At 37.3% G+C, this 25,123-nt stretch overlaps 2 protein-coding genes across 5 annotated transcripts in view; both read right to left on the bottom strand.

Annotated features, from left to right (window-relative positions):
• Positions 1–1,987: 1,987 nt before the first annotated feature.
• LOC108266111 (interleukin-1 receptor type 2) lies at positions 1,988–15,896 on the bottom strand. The gene is made up of 11 exons (XM_017469121.3): positions 15,661–15,896; positions 14,766–14,825; positions 13,834–13,906; positions 12,469–12,724; positions 11,097–11,268; positions 10,769–10,946; positions 6,794–6,862; positions 5,926–5,991; positions 4,720–4,855; positions 3,403–3,536; positions 1,988–3,051 (listed from the first exon to the last, which is right to left on the bottom strand). The coding sequence occupies exons 1-11, from the start codon at positions 15,679–15,681 to the stop codon at positions 2,909–2,911; spliced, it is 1,308 nt and encodes a 435-aa protein (XP_017324610.1). The 5' UTR covers positions 15,682–15,896; the 3' UTR covers positions 1,988–2,908.
• A 4,371-nt stretch (positions 15,897–20,267) lies between these two features.
• The window catches only part of map4k4 (mitogen-activated protein kinase kinase kinase kinase 4), an 82,597-nt gene continuing 77,741 nt past the window's right edge, over positions 20,268–25,123 (bottom strand). For all 4 annotated transcript variants that reach the window (XM_017470064.3, XM_053680861.1, XM_017470066.3 and 1 more), the window contains 4 exons: positions 24,631–24,780; positions 24,354–24,513; positions 24,034–24,173; positions 20,268–23,085 (listed from right to left, as the gene is read on the bottom strand). In XM_017470064.3, coding sequence (XP_017325553.1) covers positions 23,002–23,085; positions 24,034–24,173; positions 24,354–24,513; positions 24,631–24,780 — 534 coding nt within the window. In that variant the 3' untranslated portion in view covers positions 20,268–23,001. The remainder of the gene's footprint in view (positions 23,086–24,033; positions 24,174–24,353; positions 24,514–24,630; positions 24,781–25,123) is intronic.

Genomic DNA, 25,123 nt, shown 5'->3' with positions numbered 1-25,123 from the left:
GTGATGTATTTGTGTCATAGTTTAGTTGATATTTTACTGAATACAAAGCTGTATTTCCAAATGTAAACAACAGGAGGAGCACAAAGAATGTCTGAGGCAGTCTGTGTTAATATGTCCCTGCTGAAATATCCAGCTTCGTCTGACCCGCTGTCAGGGGATAAAACACAGGCCGAGCTGGTCAAACTGGTAGTCCATCTTTACCAGGGGGCATATTATTTTCTTAAGACTTGACTATATTGATATAAATGTTTGCCAAAAAATGTTCAACAATTTTTAATTGCCTTACTGCAATTATTGTTATTTTCTCTAAAAAAAAAAAAAAAAAAACAACAAAACTTTTCTATGATGTAGCATTAATAGCGGTAATTCAGACACTGTTTCCTTTCTACCAGCTGGCAATGATGGTCTACCAGTTTGACCAGCTCAATCGGTGTTATGGCAGCTGGTCAGAATAAACTAGATTTTCAGTAGTGTGTGTGTGTGTGTCTATTTATTTATTTGTTTGTTTGTTTATTTTTCACAATCATGTGAGCTGGATTGATTGATGAAACCTGACAAGTGTGATACACCCCATTTTATTATTATATCCCATAATAATCAGTACAGCGATTTACTAGCTGTAAGTTACAGTAAATAAATGGCAAAAAAAAAACAACAACAATAACCGGGAGAAAACCGTAAATGAGGTTGTGAATCACCATCAATTACAAGGTGATTCACAACCTCGTTTACGGTTATCTACTGTTTTTTTTTTTTTTGTTTTTTGCTGTTTATTTACTGTAACTCACAGCTAGTAAATCTCTGTACTGATTATGTATTAACAGTATGCTGCCATAAAAACAGCCTCTATATAGCTCACAATTTCACATCCCTTTATGTTTAATCGTTCGTTTCACTGTAGTTTCATTTAACAAAACATCTTCCTGATTTAAAAATGTGATTTTAAAAATACAGTTTTTTTAGGATTTTTTTTTTATGTTACTCTCTTCCATAAAAGTAACATTAGTTAACCAGACAGCTCTGCAAACTCAGACCAACAACTTTATCGTTTCATCTCCGGTGTAGCCATCTGATATTAGCTATTCATTTACATTTACTTTTGCTCATTTGGCTGGCAATTTATTCCAAAAATAAAGGATACAATAGAGGGTTGAAGGTCTCATTCAGGAACCCAACAGCAGCAGCTTGGCATTGCTGGGATTTGAACTCACAACTTCCCATCAGTAACCCAAAGCCTTAGCTACTGAGCGACCACTTCTTGCCTACCAGTTTCACTAGCAAGCTATCTTGTGCTGCTATAGGTAAACACAGTGTGCATGGCAATCAACAATATTTTAAATAATATATTGAAGTTCAAGTTCAGTAATATTGCTTCTTTGTACCTGAGGAAAAAGTCTAGTGGGGGAGGTTTAGCACCGTGTAAACACCATATTTAAACCATCACACATTTGAGTCAGAAGACTCAGGAAGACAATTTTCACTTGAAATAGCAGAACATGTCTGGCTAAATTGATGTGGTGGCATAATATGATCATTTTTGTGGCACAGGGTCTGAGTGACACCTGTAAGAGACTACATGGGATGCCCAAAAATGACCATTTTATGGTCTTTACCCATTACAAAAGCGCTTTGCAACACTGCTGAGTTTTAAGATAGGTACACTAGCAAAGATGAGCAGTGTCAGTATTTATCTAATTCAGTTGCATCATTTCTTTTGAAACATTGATCATTTATAATCAAGCTGTAGATATAAACTTGTTTGTGATTTGTCTGCATAACCTGAACATTTCATGAGATTCAACTCCTGGTCTGTATTAGATATTCAATAAGCTTGTTACGTTTTTGCATTGATTGCTGCTTGATAGCTAATTATTATGCAATTAGTCATACTGAATTCAATTGGTTTATCCCAAACCTGTTGGTCAATTAGCCACACACAAGTGGCTAGTCACATGTAGCCATCACTTCTTTAATGAACAGATAATGGTTTTGTTGCCAAAATGTTTTTAATGAGCATTAATATGACAGTTAAATATTACAGAAGTATCTTCATCATCACAAGTAATTCATTAATAGTGAAACAATCAATGAACATGACCTTTTAGTCTTCTCTCCCCAAGGAAATTTCTAGGTCTCCTCTTGTTTGGGATTTTTGTGAATCTTTAAAGGTTCACGTCAGTTATTTTTCTTGCTGTCTGTTCCTTCCATTTCTGAATGTTGGGTTTCTGAATAATGGATTTGCATAATCCATGCATAATCTGAATTATGCATGGTTTTCATTCTTGCTAATGACCTTCATGAACACTCCAATATCATTCCTCTCAAGCTCCAGGAAAGATCAAAATAAGGTGTGGTGAGAAGTGTTTTCTTGATCACAATGGCTCAAAAATAAACTGCTTGAGAGTTTGAGTCTTTAACAGACTCCTGAGTGAGACGTGTCACTCTGATGTCACCTGTGCCTCCAGGTTGAAAAAATAAAGCAGGAGACTATAGTGATTTTTAAGAGCCAGAATTTGCTCTTTGGGTGTCAGAAAGGGAAAAGTGTTCATAAACACACTGATTTTTAGAGCACACTCTCGAACCAGATACCTTTCTAAGCCAACAGAAGACGGTTGTGGTTACAGGCAGTTAGGAGGGATAATTTCTCTTACAAGCTCTGTCCATGCAGTGTCCACTTCATCTCAGCTAACTTTAACTTCAATTTATTCCGTGTTAAAAAACCTGCATCAAGCAACTAGCTCTCTGACGCTGGACATCTAGGTCATGTTCTTACTAAGGAGTTTTCTATAATGGACATATTTAGCTAGCTAACTTTGTTCTAACAAATGAGGTCGTATCAGGGGAGAAAAAGAGCAAATTTAACAGTGAGAAGGGGCGATTTCAAAAGAGCTGGAAACCACTAAGGCATTTAAAAGGTGCTGTTCTGTCGAGCCAGGATGTAGTCATTGTGCTTGTGTTGTTTGCGGCACAGCAGATGCAGGAACACACACACCACCAGCATGAAGAAGCAGGAAGCTACAGGAGCCACCACTAACCACGCCAACATGGAATCTGTAATGGGGAGAGAGTACAGTTAGAGTGTGCAGTCTACTATTTCACATGAGCATTAATACTGATGTTAACATGACAAAAAAATGCAGCTTGTGATGTTACTGGGAAAGCACAAATATTTTTCCTGTGTCAGAAAACGTCCTACCTCTGACTGTTACAAAGCGGAGACTCCATCCATTAAAGCTAAATAAATGTCTACTTTATCTACTTAAGAATTAAGTAAATGACTTAATAACTATAACAGGACATAGTGTGACGACATAGTGTGATGCTTAAAAGAAGAATATTTGTTTTGATTTAAAAAATATTCCACATTTTCTATCTTCATTTACACAGTCAATGTACACATACCTTCAAGTTTAATTTGTATAACAACTTCCCGTTTTCCTGACAAGTTTTCAGCGACACACTTCAGCTTGGCCCTCATGTCCTCCTCATAGACTTCCAGGAAGACCAGCAGCGCCTCTACATGGCCAGCTGACACCCTGTGAACAGCCACATGTTTAAGACCCACTTATTCCCACTTTGGAGGATTACACTGCTGCATTACTATCATTTTTTTCCTGTTTATATTATTAAAACAAAGACAGAGTTATGTGCATACATGTGCAACCCACAAAATGTACAGTAATTGGCCAAAAATTTGTGGACACCTGACCATCACAACCATATGTGCTTGTTGAACATCCCATTCCAGATTTAGTCCCCTCCTTGCTGTTATAATAAGCTCCACTCTTCTAGGAAGGCTTTCCACTAGATTTTGGAGCGTGGCTGTGTGTGTTCATTCAGCTACAAGAGCGTTAATGAGGTCAGGCACTGATGTTTGGTGAGGAGGCTCCAGTTCCAGTTCATCCCAAAGGTGTTCAGTGAGGTTGAGGTCAGGACTCTGTGCAGGACACTCGAGTTCTTCCACTCCAACCTTCACACACCATGTCTTCATGTAGCTCGCTTTGTACACAGGCGCATTGTCATACTGGAACAGGTTTGGGCCTCTCAGTTCCAGTGAAGGGAAATTATAATGCTACAGGGTACAAATACATCCTACACAGTTGTGTGCTTCCGACTTTGTGACAACAGTTTGGAGAAGAACCACATATGGGTGTGATGGTCAGTTGTCCACAAACATTCGGTCATATAGTGTCTATATTAATATTTGTCAAGAGATTTAAAACAGAGAAATTGTTTATGAAAACTATTACAATGAAATAGATGAAACACAAAGGCAAAAAACAATAACAAACAAATGCAGACCTTAAAAAGTCCTTAGAAGTGGTTTGTATTGATATCACCTTCAGAATTATTATTTCAATTGTTCCACTCTTAATATCTTAACATACACCTTTTAAATTGTTACTTATGACAGTGAAGCAACACTTGAGACTCAAGCAGACTCAAATGTATCAAGATCATCTTTTTAGCTGATGTTTTATCATTTTAACTAACGACATTTAAAGGCAGTGTGGATATATGTTGCTCATTCTGATATTAATTATTATATTGAACGTGACACTAAAACAATATCTTAATTTACTCAAATGCTGCATTTATTAAATATGTGATGCAGACTAATGAACATGAAATAAAAGTTTAGAGTATTTTGCACAGATCTCTCTCTGTGTTTATCTCTCAGGGCTGCACAAGTGAATGAAGAGGCTTTTGAACTCTCACCTCCTTGATTCCTGAAATGCTCTGCCATGCAGATGAGAGCTTTCCACTGATTGGCCATCCACCAGCCAGGTAAGCTCAGTGATGACAGGTGATCGGTCGCCAACAAACGCCTTACACTGAATAACCAAACTGGAGCCTAAACAAAAGCAACATCACACACAAACACAATGAGACAAATACACGTTTAAATGTTTATTCTCTTTTATAACATTTTACACAAACTGCATATGCATAGAACAGTGTTGATGAATTCTCAAATCTGATTGGTCAGAAGGTGTTAATTCATTTTCTGTAACCTGTAAGTCTCAGCTCGCCCTCATGTCTGTGTTACCTGCTACTCCTGAGATACCAGTGATACTCCTTCTGCTCTCCAGATGTTTATTTAGCATTTATTTAATGGTCAGAGGTAAAGCTGTACCCAAGTTTTTTTTTTTGGGGGGGGGGGGGGGTTGTTCCATGGAAATGTCGTCAGAAGGTTCAAGCTCTATGGTTTCTCTGTATCATGACAAGCTACAGTTTTTTTTTTTTTTTTTGTCTTTTAATGTCAAGACAGAGCAAAAAAAAAAAAAAGAAGAAGACTGCTGAAGAAATAACTGTTTACAGCTGCTATAACTTAAGTCATAACAGGAACTAAGGTGTTTTGTTGACAATTCACAACAGTAACTGTAAATGAATAAAAAAAGCAAAAGATTGTCATCATTTAACAAAGAAAAAAATTCGTAATTGGCAAATCGCTGTGGGACATGCTGAAAATAATGAATTTTATAATGTTAACAGTGACTCCACTTCAAATCAGGACAACCCTGGTGTGTATTGTTTTCCTATAACAGCATGCCTCACATGTTTCATTTCTTGCTTAAAGGAAGTATGATTCAAACCTGAGAACATGCTTCAAGAAATCTTCCTATTAAAATGTATCGGAATATGTTGTTCACACACAATTTCTTACAAAATGAATTTTAAAGTGTTTCATAATTTTTTCAATGCTGTGGATCTAGAGCCTCTCCCAGTAACACTGAGTATCCTTGATTTAAATTTTTTTTTTTTTGGAATGCAGGACTATTCTTATGCTAGACTTCAAGCACTGTAATATATTCTTTCACAATACATACTGCTAACATTCAGACACTAATGCGTGTACACTCCTATCACACTGTAAGCTTGTACCTTATCTGTCTGGTTATTTATTAAAGAGATGAAACTCACCAAGACGACTTTCAATCACAGAGCCGTTTACAGGAGTGGTTATGTGAGGGGGCAGTAGACTGGAAGCTGTAAGGAAATATTCACAACATTACACACCCACACACACATTATACAGTATACAGTTCAGGGCAGAAGTCTGCACCCCTTTGGGTTTTTATTTTATGTTATGCAAGTCCAAGACAGAACAGAAAGCAGTTTGAACTGAAGTTTATCTTGTAACTGAAAAGCTGTTAGAGGCAGCTATAAAAGTGAACTTGGGTGTAAAAGTTATATAGAAGAGTGGATCTCAAAGTTGGTTATGTGAAGCATATCCAGGAGGTCTGTGATTTTTAAACTTACAGTTACAGCGGTGGAAATTACAACCCACCATTATTAAGGGCATCATATTTATTATGGTGTTCTTAAACTTATTAGCTGAATTTGATCATCTACACTTCAATAGCTCTGGATAGTCAAAGGCTCAGGAATAAAAACATCATTTAAATATACACAGTTAAATAATGAGCCTAATTATTTCAATAGTTGAATTATGTTCATGAAATATAAACCTGTACTGACGGAATCTGTGAAATCTATTTTACATCTTAAAAGCATTAATGGCTGCAAAAATTACAGAACCCATGATGCAGAGAATGTTTCCATCACTTTCAGAAAGAGGGTGCAAACTTTTGAACTGACATCATTTTGTGACACTGAAAGAACATTATTAAGCTGACACTAAATGTCTTATTGCTATAAATTTAATTTACAGTGTTGTCATCATTTTGTACAAAGGCTGCACAGACCACTTTTGATTGGTAATGCGTACACATACTATAGTATAAACACACACACACACACACAATTTTAACTGTCTAACATCACTCACATGTCAGAGTAACGTCTTGTGATTTGGTGGTTGGTTCTGTGTGAGACTCTGGTACGCTGGTGACTGGAGCTGGAAAAAAAATGTGTGCAGAAATATTACAAACACACAAAAACTCAACGTGCAGAAAAAAGATTACAATCACAATTATTCTCCAGCATTAATGTCACAGGACAATCGCAGTACTAACATAACAGTACATTGTATTTATACAGTCATAAGAAATATACTTTCTTTATGAGCCTCTCTGGAGAAACATTATGTAAGTATACATAGCATTATTCTATGAGAAACTGTTAACTTCTATAATATGACTTGTATCGCAAGTTATTCGATGGTATTATTATATCAAGGGCTAGGACTGAAAAAAAAAAAAAAAAAAACAGTTACAAATACAAACTAAAGAGGTTCAGTGCCTTAATGATGTCTAATATCTGAGCAAACACAAATGTTCAGTTTAATATCCATCATATATAATATAAAACACTTCAATCTGACTGCTCAAAGTTTGTTTAGCCTCTTTTGTAATGATTTTTTAAATATCACTTCTGCTACGAATCTCTTAAAAATGAAAAACTTTTAACGAGGAAGATCAATGTAAATCATCTAAAAACAGTGCATGCTGGTCCACCCTTAATGTTCAACTGGTTTTTACAAAATTAGATTTTTTTTACAGAAGTGATACAGGTGTGCATATTGCAGGGGATTTACATATACATACAGATACACTGCTGATATATTGAGTCTAATTGCAGTGGGATGTAGGCTAATGTAAACATATGGAGGGATAGAAATGATAAACCAATGTGCCTGTTTTGAGCAAACATTTTAGTGCTATCGATAGCTTTAAATATCGCACACACTTATTAAAATGAACACTATCAGCAGAATAATAAAATAGACTGGAGAATATTTTAAAACCATGTTTAAATTAGAACACTTTGTCAAATAAAATAAAAAATCAAATAAGAACACATTCTCTGAGCTTTCTACTGTGAAAAGTATGTTATTGCTGTTTTTCTTTGAGGTGTCAGTGTCTGGGTTTTTTTTTTCCAAAATCTTTGTGGATGACTTCATTTCAACTCAATGGAAAATTGCCTCCATGAAGGCAGCAACTCTGCTGACATGTCAGTTTTCAACCAATGTGACATCTAGGTTTCCTCTTTCTATGTGTATTCCATTCAATTCATTCCACTGTCAGACATTGTACACTGCTAACTCACATTACATCTATTATGGTTTTGAATCATGCCTAATTTTGTTTTAAAGGACTCATACAATAGATTTACATGCATCCAAGGTCAAAAAACACTTTAATGTGCTCATAATTTAAACTGCAGCATCACCCCCCCCCACCCCACCCACACACCCCCCAGTGTCACAAATGACTTGTTAAATGATCCGTTCTAAAGGATTCATTTTAAACTCCTCCTTTCAAACAGCATACTCTGCTAGGATTGGTCAGATGTCCCAGTCTGTTGTGATTGGTCTACTGCTGTCAGCACGTGTCGAAAAGGAAACGCCCATTACTATAACTAGTTTCAGCTCCGTCTGTCAGTGAGTAGCCAATGAAGACCAGAGGTGGGGCTTTTTGTTACAAACCTACGTAGGTTTATACAGGAAGTAAGTCTGGAATTACTAATGACTCGTTTCAGCTGTTCAGAATTGGTTCCTTCTTTTGGGAGTCGATAACTCCGTTTGTCATGCACTTTGATTTTTGAAACTTTGCATATGTTTTTACATTCACAAACAGCTACATATATAACACACTACATGAAAGGTAATATCTGAAAAACCATAATAGGTGCACTTTAACAACTAACAGCTGATATTGACTTGCTTTATGTATCATCATTCCTCCTGCTTTTACTCACCGTAACCTACAGCACTGTGCAAAGGTCTTGCTTTGCCTTACACGCAAAGAAGTGCTGTAAAGCAACGATGCCTTCAAAAATAACGAAATGAAATGTTTATAAATAAAACATTGTTTGGAATGGTTGTAAATGTGTTTTTAAAAAAATTGTACTGACCCAATAATGCAGAAGTCAAATGTAAGTACTATAGACAAAATTGCACAGTACTGTAATATATATTTTTTTACATATACATATATATATATATATACATATATACACACACACACATATATATATATATATACACACACATATATATATATATATATATATATATATATATATATATATATATATATATATATATATATATATAGTATCTCACAAAAGTGAGTACACCCCTCACCTTTTTGTAAATATTTGATTATATCTTTTCATGTGACAACACTGAAGAACTTTGCTACAATGTAAAGTAGTGAGTGTACAGCTTGTGTAACAGTGTAAATTTGCTGTCCCCTCAAAATAACTCAACACACAGCCATTAATGTCTAAACCACTGGCAACAAATGTGAGTACATCCCTAAGTGAAAATGTCCAAATTGGGCCCAATTAGCCATTTTCCCTCCCCGGTGTCATGTGACTTGTTAGTGTTACAAGGTCTCAGGTGTGAATGGGGAGCAGGTGTGTTAAATTTGGTGTCATTGCTCTCACACTCCCTCATACTGGTCACTTGAAGTTCAACATAGCACCTCATGGCAAAGAACCCTCTGAGGATCTGAAAAAAAAATTGTTGCTCTACATAAAGATGGCCTAGGCTATAAGAAGATTGCCAAGACCCTGACACTGAGCTGCAGCACGGTGGCCAAGACCATACAGCGGTTTAACAGGACAAGTTTCACTCAGAACAGGCCTCGCCATGGTCGACCAAAGAAGTTCAGTACACGTGCTCAGCGTCATGTCCAGAGGTTGTCTTTGGGAAATAGACGTATGAGTGCTGCCAGCATTGCTGCAGAGGTTGAAGGGGTGGCGGGTCAGCCTGTCAGTGCTCAGACCATACGCCGCACACTGCATCAAATTGGTCTGCATGGCTATTATCCCAGAAGGAAGCCTCTTCTAAAGATGACGCACAAGAAAGCCCGCAAACAGTTTGCTGAAGACAAGCAGACTAAGGACATGGATTACTGGAACGATGTCCTGTGGTCTGATGAGACCATGATAAACTTATTTGATTCATATGGTGTCAAGCGTGTGTGGTGGCAACCAGGTGAGGAGTACAAAGACAAGTGTGTCTTGCCTACAGTCAAGCATGGTGGTGGGAGTGTCATGGTCTGGGGCTGCATGAGTGCTGCTGGCACTGGGGAGCTACAGTTCATTGAGGGAACCATGAATGCCTACATGTACTGTGACATACTGAAGCAGAGAATGATCCCAGCATGTATTCAAGCATGATAACGACCCCAAACACACCTCCAAGACGACCACTGCCTTGCTAAAGAAGCTGAGGGTGAAGGTGATGGACTGGCTGAGCATATCTCCAGACCTAAACCCTGTTGAGCATCTGTGGGGCATTCTCAAACGGATGGTGGAGGAGCACAAGGTCTCTAACATCCACCAGCTCCGTGATGTCGTCATGGAGGAGTGGAAGAGGACTCCAGTGGCAACCTGTGAAGCTCTGGTGAACTCCATGCCCAAGAGGGTTAAGGCAGTGCTGGAAAATAATGGTGGCCACACAAAATATTGACACTTTGGGCCCAATTTTTACATTTTCACTTAGGGGTGTACTCACTTTTGTTTCCAACGGTTTAGACATGAATGGCTGTGTGTTGAGTTATTTTGAGGGGACAGCAAATGTACACTGTTTTTGTATGTATATATATATATATATATATATATATATATATATATATATATATATATATATATATATATTTATATTAATTAGTGATGACTGATGGAAATTGCATTCATGTCTATTTAATTATAACTAGTTCTTGACTCCTGCTGTGTAAACAGTACAGCACTGGCCCAGTCTTATCCATTATGTTGTTATGGTATAGATTTGTGTATATGACTGTGAGCGGTTGTGTATATGACTGTGTAATGCTGGAGGTTGTTGTCTTACATAACACTTGTAGTTTCCAGGTCCTGCTAACATTGTATTGTGCATTGTTGAAAATCACAGTCAGCCAGCACGTGTACAGGCCCTCATCCTCTGTGGAAACGTTTCTGATGGTGAGAGCGTCTCCTGACGAGATTTCGTAACGCGTCCCATTTTTTAACGGCACACCAGCGTGAAAACCCTGGACATAACAAAATAACCAGTGTGTTACTGAGCACCAATATACTTATAGGAAGTTTCAACATCGTGGTTCAACCCTAGTCTAGACAAACAAACTGTCTATCTTCCTATTACTAAAAAGGCCTTCAGTTTTCTCCACAAAGAAACATACCTTGAACCAGCATGGACTTTCCAGCCTGTTGAAATGATTTATATGTGGACATTCGATGGTCAGGTTCTTGTCTGGCTTTGCAGAAACAGGATGTGACATCATCTCCATGTCTTCTCTTCCTTTCTCATAGATGGTCATGGTGAAGCTTCCAGTAAGGCAGAATGTGTCGCTGCTAAAGCGATGACAGACGCATACAGTATGTGAGAAAAATAAGCTGCGACATTATGAACACACAGCCAACACAAGTCCGAAAGTCTCTGGAGTATATTGATTATCAAATTTATGGAAGCCTATAGACCATGTAAACTGTATGTCCAAATGTTTTATTAAATATCACAATAGGTCTGTATTAAATAAAGTTAAACAGTACAGCACTGTTTCATTCTGATTGGTCAGAAGGTGCAGACTAATTAATTTCTCTAAAAGGGAAAATTAGCTCTGACAATAGTTTAGCTAGCAAATATCAGGTTTATCTTAATGTGTTAGTTCTAATACATTATTGTTTCTATAGTAACAATATGTTTACTTTGACTTGTATGGCGGACGTTCCACATAATCTAAAGCATAGAAATAAATAGTTGGGTTTTTTTTTTTTTTTTTTTACATTTTTAAACCTTCTTGTTATTAAAAAAATGTCTAAAAGTTGATATGGCGAGACTTCCTCTAAGGAGGTGTTTATTAGACATCTATGGAATGAGTCTCCAGTGTCAGCGCTTTGTAACAGTCAGTACATTGTTCACCATTGGAAAGTCTTCAAGACAGAGGAGGTGAGCTTCCCTGTTGTTTTCCTAATTTGTCTTACAAACGTTCTGCAACAATAAATGCAACTATAAATGTATAAAATAACAGTGGTAACAGTGCCACCAAAAGTTTTGAGAAATTGTACATAAAAGTACTTCGGCTGAATATAAAGTTCAAAATTTTTCTATTTGTATGTTTAAATCTGCTTTAAAATACAGACTTAGTCTGTTATTTTATGTGCAAATCTTGTTAACTTAGCCAATTGTGTTTTGAGTTGAGTGTGTGATGATTTATACGTTCAGTTACATACTTCCAGCTAAACGCGTCTCTTAGCTGTTAACTACATTAATCTCATAGCACCAGTGTGAAACAAAATAAAGCACACTTCAGAAAACAAGCATGTCTACAGAAAACTAAAACTGTTATTTATGGAGGAACTATTTGTTCAAGAATTATCTATAGTTCTGCTCTCAGTATTTTGTTTAAATTAGTGAAGATTCAAAACCTAAAACATGACAAATCAGTATTAGATTGAGATAAATGATGGTTCCTGGACTTGGACATATTCATATAAAAACATTTGAGTAAAGGTTAAAATATCAGTCTTCCAGATATGTTTCTCCGAGCCTACCTGAACACATAGGTGTACGTTCCCGAGTCTGAGGGTAGAGAAGGGAGGAGCCACAGGGCCCGACCCTCCTGTATGACCCTGTGACCCTGGTTTCTGAGGTCATGATGCTTGCTGTGGAACAACTGGAAGGTGGTGCTGTTGTCTACAGGCAGATTCCTGTACCAAATGTTAGCTTCCAGAAACGGGAATGTGATGGCCATAGCTTCTCCCTGAGCATGGAAATCCTCAATCTCTTCACCAATCACCTCACAACCAGCTAGAAAAATCACAAGTGTCTGTTAGTCTTGGGATAACGATGTGGACCTATAAGCATTTTATTAAATGTCACAGGACATAGGAACATACATAAAGTGCTTTTCAAAACAAATCTGGTTGTAACAGTATGCCAGTACGACGGTACATTGGTCTAACCAAATCTCAACCAGTTAGGCGTCATGGGTGTAACAGAGCGACATTATCTGTATAATACTCAAAATATTTGTATTTATTTATTGTGATTTAAATCAAAAGTGGGCGTGGTCCAGACTGGAAGTGGTTTTCGTTCTATAATACGTCAACGTCTGAATAATACATCATTTCATTCTAACAACAAATAGCAATTTGCTTATTGAACTCCTGAACCTCTACAGTTCCTCAGCTACTTGACTGAAGTTCATCATCGGTCTCAACCAGACACCATGTGGACCTTTCTGGAAAGCTTTCTAACTAATGTGACTGTGTAAGCTGGGAACCTGCTTTTCAAAACACCACCACCTTTTCCCAAATCCAGAAACTGTTTGAGATCATAATAAAGAAGTAGTTACTAGAAAGTTGGACACAGTGCTGCTGCCAGTCAAACTTGGGTCCTTTAAGCAGCATTTGATTGTAATACACGCAAGGTTTATCTGGAGGATTTGTCTTGGTTTAATAGCAATGAAGAGTGATGATTTAAGAATGATGTGTGCAATAAATGTACAAGTTAATATTTTATTTATTTATTTTTTTTGGAATCATGTGCTTCCTTTGTAAATGAACATTGTCCATGTCATGTCCTTAGCAAGTACTATGTATGAAAGTTGTATGAAAGTATGGGAGTATGAAACCTTTTCAGCAAGAGTTCCTTAAAAAAATAAATAAATAACAAATAAATAAATAAATAGCTTGATAAAAACAAACATAAATAAATAAATACTGCACCTACAACTTGTATCTGTAAAAAGCATGGCCTTGATTTTGCCCTGAATACAGAGGCTGGGATTCTGCAGAGACCAGATTTTCTTCACCTGGGACAGATCCCAGAGAGTGATATACTTTAACTATCACTTAACTATTACTAAAAGCAAAGGTGAGAAAATAAACAGCACACTTCTTTTCCACTCACATTACCTTTCACAGGCACTGCGCAGCCAGGGTTGAGTCCACAGGACAAGATAATCCACACGCAGAAACCTACGACACACTGGGTGAAGAACAGAGTGGACATGAGCGAAACAGCTGAATACACAATCACAAGAGCGCGCGCGCACACACACACACACGTAGAGCTTAGGAATAGAAAAAGATCATATCAGATACTGTCATGGGGTTTTGTACAATTTTGCAGCCCCTTTAACTAAAACCCCTTTAAATAAATCCCACATACACCCTCAGTGCACATTTATTTGTAATATTATTTAAATGTGTGCAATAATATTTTGTCTATTAGAGCTATTGAGATTTTTATACATTTAATATATCTATTAGAGCTATAGAGATTTTTATACATTTAATATATCTATTAGAGCTATAGAGATTTTTATACATTTAATATATCTATTAGAGCTATAGAGATTTTTATTCCTGAATCTTCCACCAGCTGAACACATTAGGGTCCAAGGTGATTTAAAAATTAAACCTAGTCAGGAAGGAAAGGAAAGTTTTGAAGCTGGTTCATCACATTTACATTTATTCATTTAGCAGACGCTTTTATCCAAAGCGACTTACAAATGAGAAAATACAAGCAACTTACACTTTACACTTACACTAAGAATTACCTTCTGAGAAAACAGTCAATACTAAAGTTTATTACAAAAATATTGATCTCCAGTTATCTAAAACATTCAATATACTTGGAAATGTCATTTATATGTGTACAATAATATTTTGTCTATTTATTAGAACTACAGAGCTTTTTATTCCTGAACTTTCCACCGGCAGATCACATTACAGTTGAATCTGACTTGTTTGAGTTACTGAGGGTTTAGTATAAATGGGCTAATATAATAGCTTTGATAAAAGTCTAACTACATTAAAACTATATATTTAGAAAAAACACTTACCCTCTGGCAATGCTTTATGGACCACTGGACATCCCCTGACCACAATCTTTTGGAGAAATGCTAATTTAAAGAACAGTATAATAAGAGCACAAGACCATGAGTTATTCATATCTATAAATTTCTGGAACCTATCATGAGAGGGGAAAAACCTAAATTATTATTATTAGTGGAATAATTATCATAGTCCTCATGACAAAAGTTAATATGTTGTTAAAGCAGGCTTAAAGTCATCTTTATTAAGATAGAAAGAGTAGTCTCCGATACAGTTATCTTCAAATGTTCTTCACACTAAAGTAATTCACGACAGCTGATCATCTGTAATGCTCAAACAAGCTACAAGTCATGTTTATATAAAGACAGTGAGTTTATATGTACTCCCAAATCATTTAGATTTGAAACAAATCCTTTTACTACTTCAAGCTCTGACCATTATTCACTTATTTATATTTACTTGTGCTGTATGACTTTTAATGTCACTTGCATAAAGTAAATGATATTACAGTAGTGATAATAGAAACGTTAACTCAAATAGTTAACCTATATATGTACAACAAAATCATCTGAAAAAAGTAAATGATTCACAGTGTTCAGTCATTTCTATACTACACCACATTCTGCACTTAATTCTACATTCATTCTGAATGTTTAAGTGACAGTTTAGGACGATAAAACTCTGACAGTGTTGGTAAATAACTAGCAGTAATCTTGATCAAAATGAAAATACGTAGTTTATTTAGCAATTCAATGCATCATCAAAGAACAAATATTGAATATTTGAGGACATTCACGCATCTGCTCTCTCTTACTCATGTGTACACACACACACGTTCCCAAAATTTCCCAAATTTCCTCTCAGAGATCAATAAAGTACATTTAATTTATCTAACATTCTCACCTGGCTTTTGAAGGTCATCATGGTGAAGGTAAGGATTAGACTGAAAGGGTGATGACAGAGCACTCAAGATCGACAAAGAGAGAGAGAGATTGATGAAGACATGCACAGATATATGCACATATGGTATGAGAAGTTCCCCTTTTCTTCTTCTTTCAACGCGTGTACTGTGTAGGGGAAACCTTTGACTCGGAGCTCTTTTAAGGTTCCTCACATGAGCTTGGAAATTCCTATGCTTTCCATGACATGTACAGATGTCCTAGTTTATGTACACACTTCTTCACCCGTGTGTCAAGTAATGTGTGTGTGTGTGTGTGTGTGTGTGTGTGTATATATATATATATTATATATATATATATATATATATATAAAAAACACACACACACACACAACTTGACACACGGGTGAAGAAGTGTGTACATAAACTAGGACATCAGCATTATTCTGCACCTTGATGTTGACAAGCACACTGTTCAATTGGCACAGTAGAACTGATGCAAACAAACAAAGCTGATAAAAATAAAAATATAAAGTTGTTCTGATAAACAAAAAAGAAAAAATGTGAAAATTTTGCATCAACACTCATGTACAGATAAATAACAGTATTGTTTCTGGGAAGTAGACTGATGCATATAATACTCCTGTGTGCTGTTACACTAAGGATCTTAATTTAGTTAAGGATCTATTTTTTATTATTATTATTTTTTACTAAGGATCTAATTTTGTGCTCATATGAAACGGTGTTATAAAACCAATGCAACTGCTGGCTGAAATATCTGCTTCCGTAAAATCCCTGGCCTTTTCAGGGGACTTTTACTATTGTTCAATATTCACCTAGAGAGGACATTAGGGAACACACACACACACACAAAATGTTTAATATAGCAATTTTAGAGATATTTGGAATGAAGTTTATTATGCAATAGAGCTTGATTTAAAAATAAGCTGGTTTAACACTGTTAAGCTTGATAATATTTAGGTTTTCATAAAGTCTAAGAATTATCTTCTGAGAAAATGCTCAATACTAATGTTTACTAGTACCATGCACTAGAATAGATACTTATTAATGAACACTTCTAATATTTATATGATTCATATATATATATATATATATATATATATATATATATATATATATATATATATATAAATAATATATAATATATTATATATATATATATATATATATATATATATAAATAATATATAATATATTATATATATATATATATATATATAAATAATATATTATATATATAATATATTATATATATATATATATATATATATATATATTATATATATATATATATATATATATATATATATATATATATATATATATATATATATATATATATATATATATATATATATAAAATAGATGCACAAAAATGTAGTGAATTAAACTACAGTCCTAAATTAATAATAAAATTTCACTTTCACTGCACCTTGTGGTTTCTGTTTACTTTGAGCATACCGTTTTAATTACACACTACAGATGTTGCACTACACTGTTTATCACCGCGTCTACACTGAAAGTTTACAACACGGCCTCATTACTAATCGATCACTTTCGTTATAATAAATTTTATCATATTTTTTCAGAAATACAGCACATAATGATGATAAACTTAATAATTGAACTAAACCTTTTAAGCACCAGTTTCCCCAACCACGTGCCACAGGCGGATTAACCATACGGGTAATTGGGCAAGCGCCCAGGGGCACCAAGACTTCACAGGGACACCAACTTAATCACCAATACAAAATAAAAATTCTATAAATGTCCATAAGCATTATTTCTATAAGACCTGAATCACGCATAGGCCTGCAGCCTATCAGAACCGAGCTGCCAAATATCCAGCATCTGTACATGACTGTGGAATCAGCGGAAGAACACGTTCTCTAACGAACTAATTACTACATTCGTGTCTCCAAAACAAAGAAATTGTGCCTAGGCAATGGCTACTTTACTCCCCATCAACTGGATTAGTTTACTACTATGCATGCAAACATTTGTCATCGCAAAGTCATGCATTCATTAACAAGCTGTGACTGGAAACATTCCGAGAGGATATCTGACCATGAAAAGAGCACTGATCACCGACACCACATGCTTGCTTTATTAAACAGGTCTAAACATCTATCTACAGTGGATGCTTCACTTTGATGGCAGATAGAGGAGGAACAAAATTAATGGAAGGTCGTCTTGAGGCATTTTGTAGCTCGTCAAGTTTTTGGGAGGGGGGGGGCTTCCATTCCGAGAGCATGAAAAAATACTGGGATCTCCACACAATGGGAATTACCTGGGTTTGCTTGAACTGATGGCCGAGTTTGACCTTTATTTATTTTTACATCAAGAAGCATGGGAAGAAGGGTAAAGGTATGCCCTCTTACTTGTCCTCTGGAATATGTGAAGCGTTTATCTCACTAATGGGCAATAAAACTAAGATCATTGCAGCTGAAATCCAACAGGCCAAATATTTCTCTCCAACATGGAGCAATGGAAGAAGGTGGCCTGGTCTGATGAATCACATGGCTTCCAAACTCTCAATCCGATCTAGGGAATTTGGAGGCCAAGTCAGCACCTTGAACACTTTGTCATGTTCCTCAAACCATTCCTGAACAATTTTTGCAGTTTGTCAGGGCGCATTATCCTGCTGAAAAAGGGCGCTGCTATTAAGGAATACTGTTTCCATGAAGGGGTGTACTTGGTCTGCAACAATGATTAAGGTAGGTGGTACGTGTTAAATTAACTTCCTCATGAATGCCAGGACCCAAAGTTTTCCAGCAGATCATTGCCCAGATCATTACACTGTCGCTGCCAGCTTGCCATCATCCCATAGTGCATCCTGGTGACATCTCATCCACAAACGCACACGGCCATCCATATGATGTACAGCCCACATTCTGAAACAGTTGGGACAGTATGGAAAATGCTAATAAAAACAAAGAGAAGTGATTTGAAAATGTACTTTGACTTGTATTTAAACAAAAAAACATAAAAATTAGGTATTTGATGTTTTACCTAATCAACTGCATAGTTTTTTTTTTTTTTTTTTAAGATAAACATTTATTTTGAAATTGATGTGTGCAACATGTTCCAAAACACAGGTGAGGCTCTAATCATAATATATAATCATAATATATAAGGAGCCTCCAAAAAAGGCCTAGTCCTTCAAGAGCAAGGATGGGTCGAAGCTCGCCAATCTGCCAACAGAAGCGTCAGTGAATAATCCAACACGAGAACAATATTCCCCAAAGACAAATCGGTAGGATTTTGGGGATTTCACCTTCTACAGTGCACAATATAATTAAAAGATTCAAGGAATCCAGTCAAATCTGCACAAAGGGCAAGGCCACTTTCACCGTCTTAAAAACCACCATGAGTCTGTAATGAATAGCCTGACATGGGATCGGGAATACTTTGGTAAACCTGTCAGTCAACAACATTCGCCGCTGCATCCACAGATGCAAGTAAAGGCATTATTATGCAAAGCAGTAGCCATACATCAACACTGTCCAGAATCGTGTTTTGTGGTCCGACGTGTCAACATTTCAAATAGTTTTTGGACAAAATAGCAGTCGTGTTCTCTGGGACGAAGAGGAAAAGGACCATCCAAGCTGTTCTGTTCAGTTTCAGGTCCAAAAGCCAGCGTCTCTCATGGTATGGGGGTGTCAGTGCACATGGCATGGGGAAGAACTTGCACATCTGTGACGGCAACATTAATGCAGAAAGATATGTACATATTTTGGAGCAACATATGCTGCCATCCAGAGCAGGATGGCACAACTGCACACACAATTGCACTTTGTGGGAATTCTTCCAAGAGTTTCTTGTGGCATCCTGTATACGAGTGACTCTTATTGTGTCATCAAGATGAAAATTCTCACACATACTCATACCAGGAACTCGTGTGACATTGTGTAACAAATGACGGTAACAAGTAACAAGTGTTCATTCTTTGTTGTCAAGGAAACATGCATTTTTTTTTTTAAATGTCATCAATAAGAACAGACAGCATTCCATCTCGTGTCTGAAACGGCCAGTGGATTTACTTCATTTTCAACCATAAAGTATTAAGTCTGTATTAAGCTGGTTTTATTCCACAACAAATGAGCACAATTTTGGCAAATGATATTTCTCATATAATGAGATAATGTCGTTCAGTTGTCAAGTCCAAAAGTGTGTCCTTACTGACGGACCTCAGGAAGAACATTAACACAGAGGAACCACTATCGGGTGTATTCTGCATCTTCTGACAGATTTCAATGTGGATTTCTCAAACATATATAACAAACTGATTCATGTTATTTGTAAATAAATACATTATCAAATTAGATTATTTTACTTTAGAAGTCATTGGTACTCGGCAGATCTTTTACAGTGTCTGAATTCTGCTGTGGACATTTGGATATTCCATTACTAAGTCCTGTTTGTACAGGGCGGGACTTGTCTCAAAATAATAAAGAGGAAGCCAATGATGTCCCCAGTAAAATGTTCAAACACTCAGTACATCACCTTCAACATGACAACTAAAGCATTAAACACCTTGAGAGGGGGGAAAAAAAAAAAAAAAAGTAAACATCACACAAATTTCCTTAAATTACCTTAGGAGTTTATTTTCAAAGAAAAAACAAAGGACCATCAGGAAAATACAAGACTTCCTGCACACACAGAGAGGACGAACAATACAGTGCCACGACTGAAACACAGACATCCAGATCAGCCGGGAACGTTTCTGAAACGTCATTATTCATATCTGTCCGAGTTATTAGCCTTAAACAACTGAAAAGAGAAATACAGACAAAATAAGTCAATACAAAAAAAAAAAAAAAAATAAAAAAAATAAAAAGGTAAGAGTTCTGTAAGAGAAAACATAAATAAAATTAAAATTAGTGTAGCTCAACTTTGCCTCTGTAAACATTTTCCTCAACAGGTGAACATTATATTAAGTGAGCACTAGATTACGACTGCACTATAATCGCTGTATGGCTGCAGAGAATGAAAATAACGTTAGAGAAAAGGAAGAAAAAAAAAAAAAAACGTCTATAGTTAAGCTTCTTAACTATATCTAGAACTGGAGCATTCAACGCTCTTAAAAACAGAAAACAACAACAACAGAAAACGTTTGCATTTCATGTAGTGGTTCCTTAACATCAGTTCTTAAGTTTCTCCATTTTGTCACTATAGCACAGTTGATTTTAGTTTCTTATGCAAACACCACAAGCAGTAAATCTTTTCGCATGAAGCTGAAAGGAAATCTAAACAACCTCAACAATAATTAATACTTATTAGCTTTAAATAAAATTATACAAACGATCAAATGAAATGAAAGCACCTAACAAAAAAAATATGGTGGTGAGTGCAGTGTGTGTGTGTGTGTGTGTGTGTGTGTGTGTGTGTGTGGGAGCATAATTGTAAAACTGACGGGAAAAGACGAGGTCAATATGAAATAATGTTTGTGATGATGGACCCAAGAAAACCCACAGGGTTAGCCTTCATTAAGTAAATACAGCACACACACACACACAAAGAAAACTGCTAACTGCTAAGATCTGTGTGCAAACTGAAGGACTAAAACACAAAGCACAAAGAAAAACATATAAACCACATATTAGTGTTTGCCACGTGGAGTAACAGCAGTTGTGTTGTTTTTAAACACGGTGTTTTTAAGAACGGATAAACTGTTGGAAAATTATAAAGCCTTAAACTTAGGGTCGATGTGAAAGAGGTCTACAGAGAGAAGAGCAATGAAACAGGACAGTATTGGGTTTTGTTTTGTGTGTGTGTGTGTGTGTGTGTGTGTGTGGGTGTGTGTGTGTGAGAGAGAGATTGCTATTGCTCTCCTCAGAGTCACACCGAGCCGTACAGCTGACATGCCTTCAGTAACATAACACCGTGTGTGTGTTACGCTCTAAAGGAACAAATTTAATATCAACAAGCGGCAGGTCACCTGACAGGAACCCACGGAGAAGGCGGAGAAAACCACACCAATCATGCTGAATGTATGGAACATTGAGGAGGTACAGGTGAAACTTAAAGCCTTACAGTCTGGATTTTACTGAAACGGAGCACTCTTCGTGTCGAGAAGAGACGATGCTGGACAGAAACGACCGCGTACGACGGCAAACAACTCCAAAGTCACGCACAATAGAATCAGACAGGCTCAGTTTGTTATTGTTACTCTGTTCAACATTGTAAAAGGAAGAAAATAAAACAGTGGGGTGACATGCCTTTCAATTTTAAGCACAAGAACAGTATTTTCACACTACATTCCCACTTAGTGCATCATATATATTGGGGGGTGGGGGGTTGGGGGGGTCCTAAAATCAAAAGTTGGGGGGCAAAAGAAACGAAATGTCATCCAGCTAATCAAGGACTAGAACCTTTCAGTGTCAGATATGATTCAATTCAACATCTTGGGAGGACTGAACATTTAGGTTTATCTGACACGTGCTCACACACCACTGAGCTGACACATCTCTACTACCTTCACGTATTCACAGCAGGTACATCGTTTCAGACAGTCTCTAAAACTCGAACTAGAGGCGAGACAGAGATCCTACGCTCAACTGTCAGGTGAGAGGGAAGGGGCGGGGCCACTAATTAATATGCAAAAATTCATGCTTGTTGCTCTCTCTGCCTTTTAGAAACAATTAGGGTGGCAACTTGGGCTTCAGTGAAATGAAAAAGAAAAAAAAAACATATTAGGAATAGTGAGAACGTGCGAGCCTTGAAATCACAGGTAGAAGATTACAAGAATCCACATATTTAGTGAATAGCAATAATAATAATAATAATAATAATAATAATAATAATAGCATTAAAATACTCTTTCATGGTCCATCTCCGTCCTAGACGCATCACGCACCTACCTGTCCATAATGTGAATACACTTTACTTTCTCAGAACCTACTGAATAAAACACTCACACAAGCTGCATTTCTCCTTCCATCCTGAAACTCTCACGTATTCCCTAGCAGTTATACGGCGTCCGCCCACACTCTACCACTCGGTCAATCAGAGATTTCTACAGAAAGAAAACATTTACACAGGCTAGCAATAATACTGTAAGATCAAGCCTCTCGCCTTAGACCTTCTCTCTTACACACGCTTTTTTTTCCTTTTTTTTTTTCTCCATCTAAATTGAAATTTCTATACAGCTTCTCAGTCTGGTTCACGACAGCAGGTGAGAGTCGTTTAACTTAATGTGGTTTCTGCTCATCACACTGAGGATCTCTGGTTGTACTTTAGGTGTGTGGTGGTTGTAGGTTTTTTTCCCCCAACGCTGTCGTCATGTAAAAAGGGATTTGTCATTCCAGGCTGAGAGGGACTGTTTACCAGCTGAGTAAGGACGTGCGTCCTAGTGTCATGAAGTAGACCTGGCTGGAACCTCCGGACCGCACGGACGCAAAGAAAACCTGGGGGGAAAAACAATGATTAAGTGCAAACGCATTAATGCTGCTCTACAAATTCTTCATTATGAGAGAGAGAGTGAGATGAATCCTTGCGTTCATGTTCCAGCTGCATGATGTACTTTTTCCTGAGGAAACTGAGGAATAATAATTGTTCAACAAGCTGAGATTTCTTGAGAGTGAGTGAGCGAGAGAGTGAGAGAGAGAGAGTGAGAGCGTGAGTGACAGTGAGTGAGAGAGTGAGAGAGTGTGAGTGAACGCGAGTGAGAGAGTGAGTGAGTGAGCATGAGTCAGTGTGACTGAGTGAGACAGTGAGTAAGAGAAAAAGTGAGTGAGTGAGTGTGAGTGAGTGAGAGTGTGAGAGAGAGTCAGTGAGATAGTGAGTGAGAGAGGGAGTGAATGAGTGAGAGTGTGAGTAAGAGAAAGAGTAAGCGAGAGAGTGAGTGAGTGCGCGTGAGAGTGAGTGTGAGAGTGTGAGTGAGTGAGAGAGCGTGAGAGAGTAAGTGAGAGAGAGTGAGTGAGAGAGAGTTAGTGAGAGTGAGTGAGTGAGTTAGTGAGAGAGAGTGAGTGAGTGTGAGTGAGAGAGAGAGTATGAGAGTGAGTGTGATTGAGTGAGAGCGTGAGTGAGTGAGTGAGAGAGAGAGTGAGTGAGAGTTAGTGAGAGAGAGTGAGTGAGAGAGTGTGATTGAGTGAGTAAGTGAGAGAGAGAGAGTGTGAGTGAGTGAGAGAGATAGTGAGTGAGAGAGGGAGTAAGAGAAAGAGTGAGTGAGTGTGAGTGAGAGAGTGAGAGAGTGAATGAGAGAGTGAGTAAGTGAGAGAGGGAGTGAATGAGTGAGAGCGTGAGTAAGAGAAAGAGTGAGTGAGAGCGTGAGAGAGAGAGTGAGTGTGTGAGTGAGAGCATGAGAGAGTGAGTGTGAGTGAGTGAGTGAGTGAGTGAGTGAGAACGAATTTCACCTTGTCATTGCGTTCACACAGGAACTTCAGCCTCTGAGCTCTCTTATGCATGAAAACTCCATCCAGGTGGCCGGTCTCTACAGAGCGAATCTCAATGGCCTTTTCTCCCCAGCCCATGATCTGGTTGGAGCGAATGTATGCTGAGAAAACAAAAAAAAAGGAAATAAATGCTTTCACTTCTTTTGTTCCAAGTTGTGACAATAAATGTATTTCATTCCAGTTTTTTACAAAAAACACTCGATCAATGTAATTAATTAAAAACACCGCATTAGCACAAGGAGAAGTGTGTGTGTGTGTTTGCGTGTGTGTGTGTCACATACCCACAGAGGTGGGCATCTCTCCCCACTGTAGCACTACGTCCTTCGTGATGCGGCCATAGGTGTTGACGTACACGCCCTCGTCCTCGTAACACACAAGGAGCTCGATGCCATCTGTGTTTGGCAGAATGATTATGGCATGCGACTGAATACTGGTCTGGATCTAAACGCCAGGCAAGAGATCGAGTGCGAGAGTCAGAATGTGTGCGAATGTATGCACAGACATCAGAATATTAAAACCGTCACTATTCATTATGATTGCTTTTGTTCAGGCACGTACATGAGTGGGCAGGTAGATGTCATACACAGCTCCTGAGTCCACGTCCACGGCATGGAACCCTGAGAACGACCCGTAGATGACCTTTAACCTCTGACCTTCCTCTACCGTCAGGTCCACCAGGAGGGGCTTGTGTACCAGGTCACCAAATGACTGAGACAAAAGGGATTTATTATAATCATAGGTGAGAGCACTCATTTAAGTAAATGAATCCGATATACACTGTATTCAATTTCATTTGTTAAACCAATCCTGACTAATCTAAAACCGTGATTAATCAAGCAAACACCCAAAATACTGCATGCTCACAAAAAAGAACGAGTCTGACTGCAATGGCTGAAGGGCAAGTCCATAAATCTGACTAAAACATATAAGGGGAAGTATAAAACTGATTGTAGCATATAGTGGGAATGTAACAAGTAAATCCTTTTTACTTGTAAAATAAAGCACCACATTTCCACAGGTAATAAATCAGAAAAAAATTCTAAGAGTTAAA

This window comes from Ictalurus punctatus, chromosome 6 (assembly GCF_001660625.3).
Source record: "Ictalurus punctatus breed USDA103 chromosome 6, Coco_2.0, whole genome shotgun sequence".
In the NCBI taxonomy this organism is placed as follows: domain Eukaryota; kingdom Metazoa; phylum Chordata; class Actinopteri; order Siluriformes; family Ictaluridae; genus Ictalurus; species Ictalurus punctatus.
The sequence above is the reverse complement of the archived record's forward strand: the minus strand, read 5'-3'. Positions and strand labels throughout refer to the sequence as shown.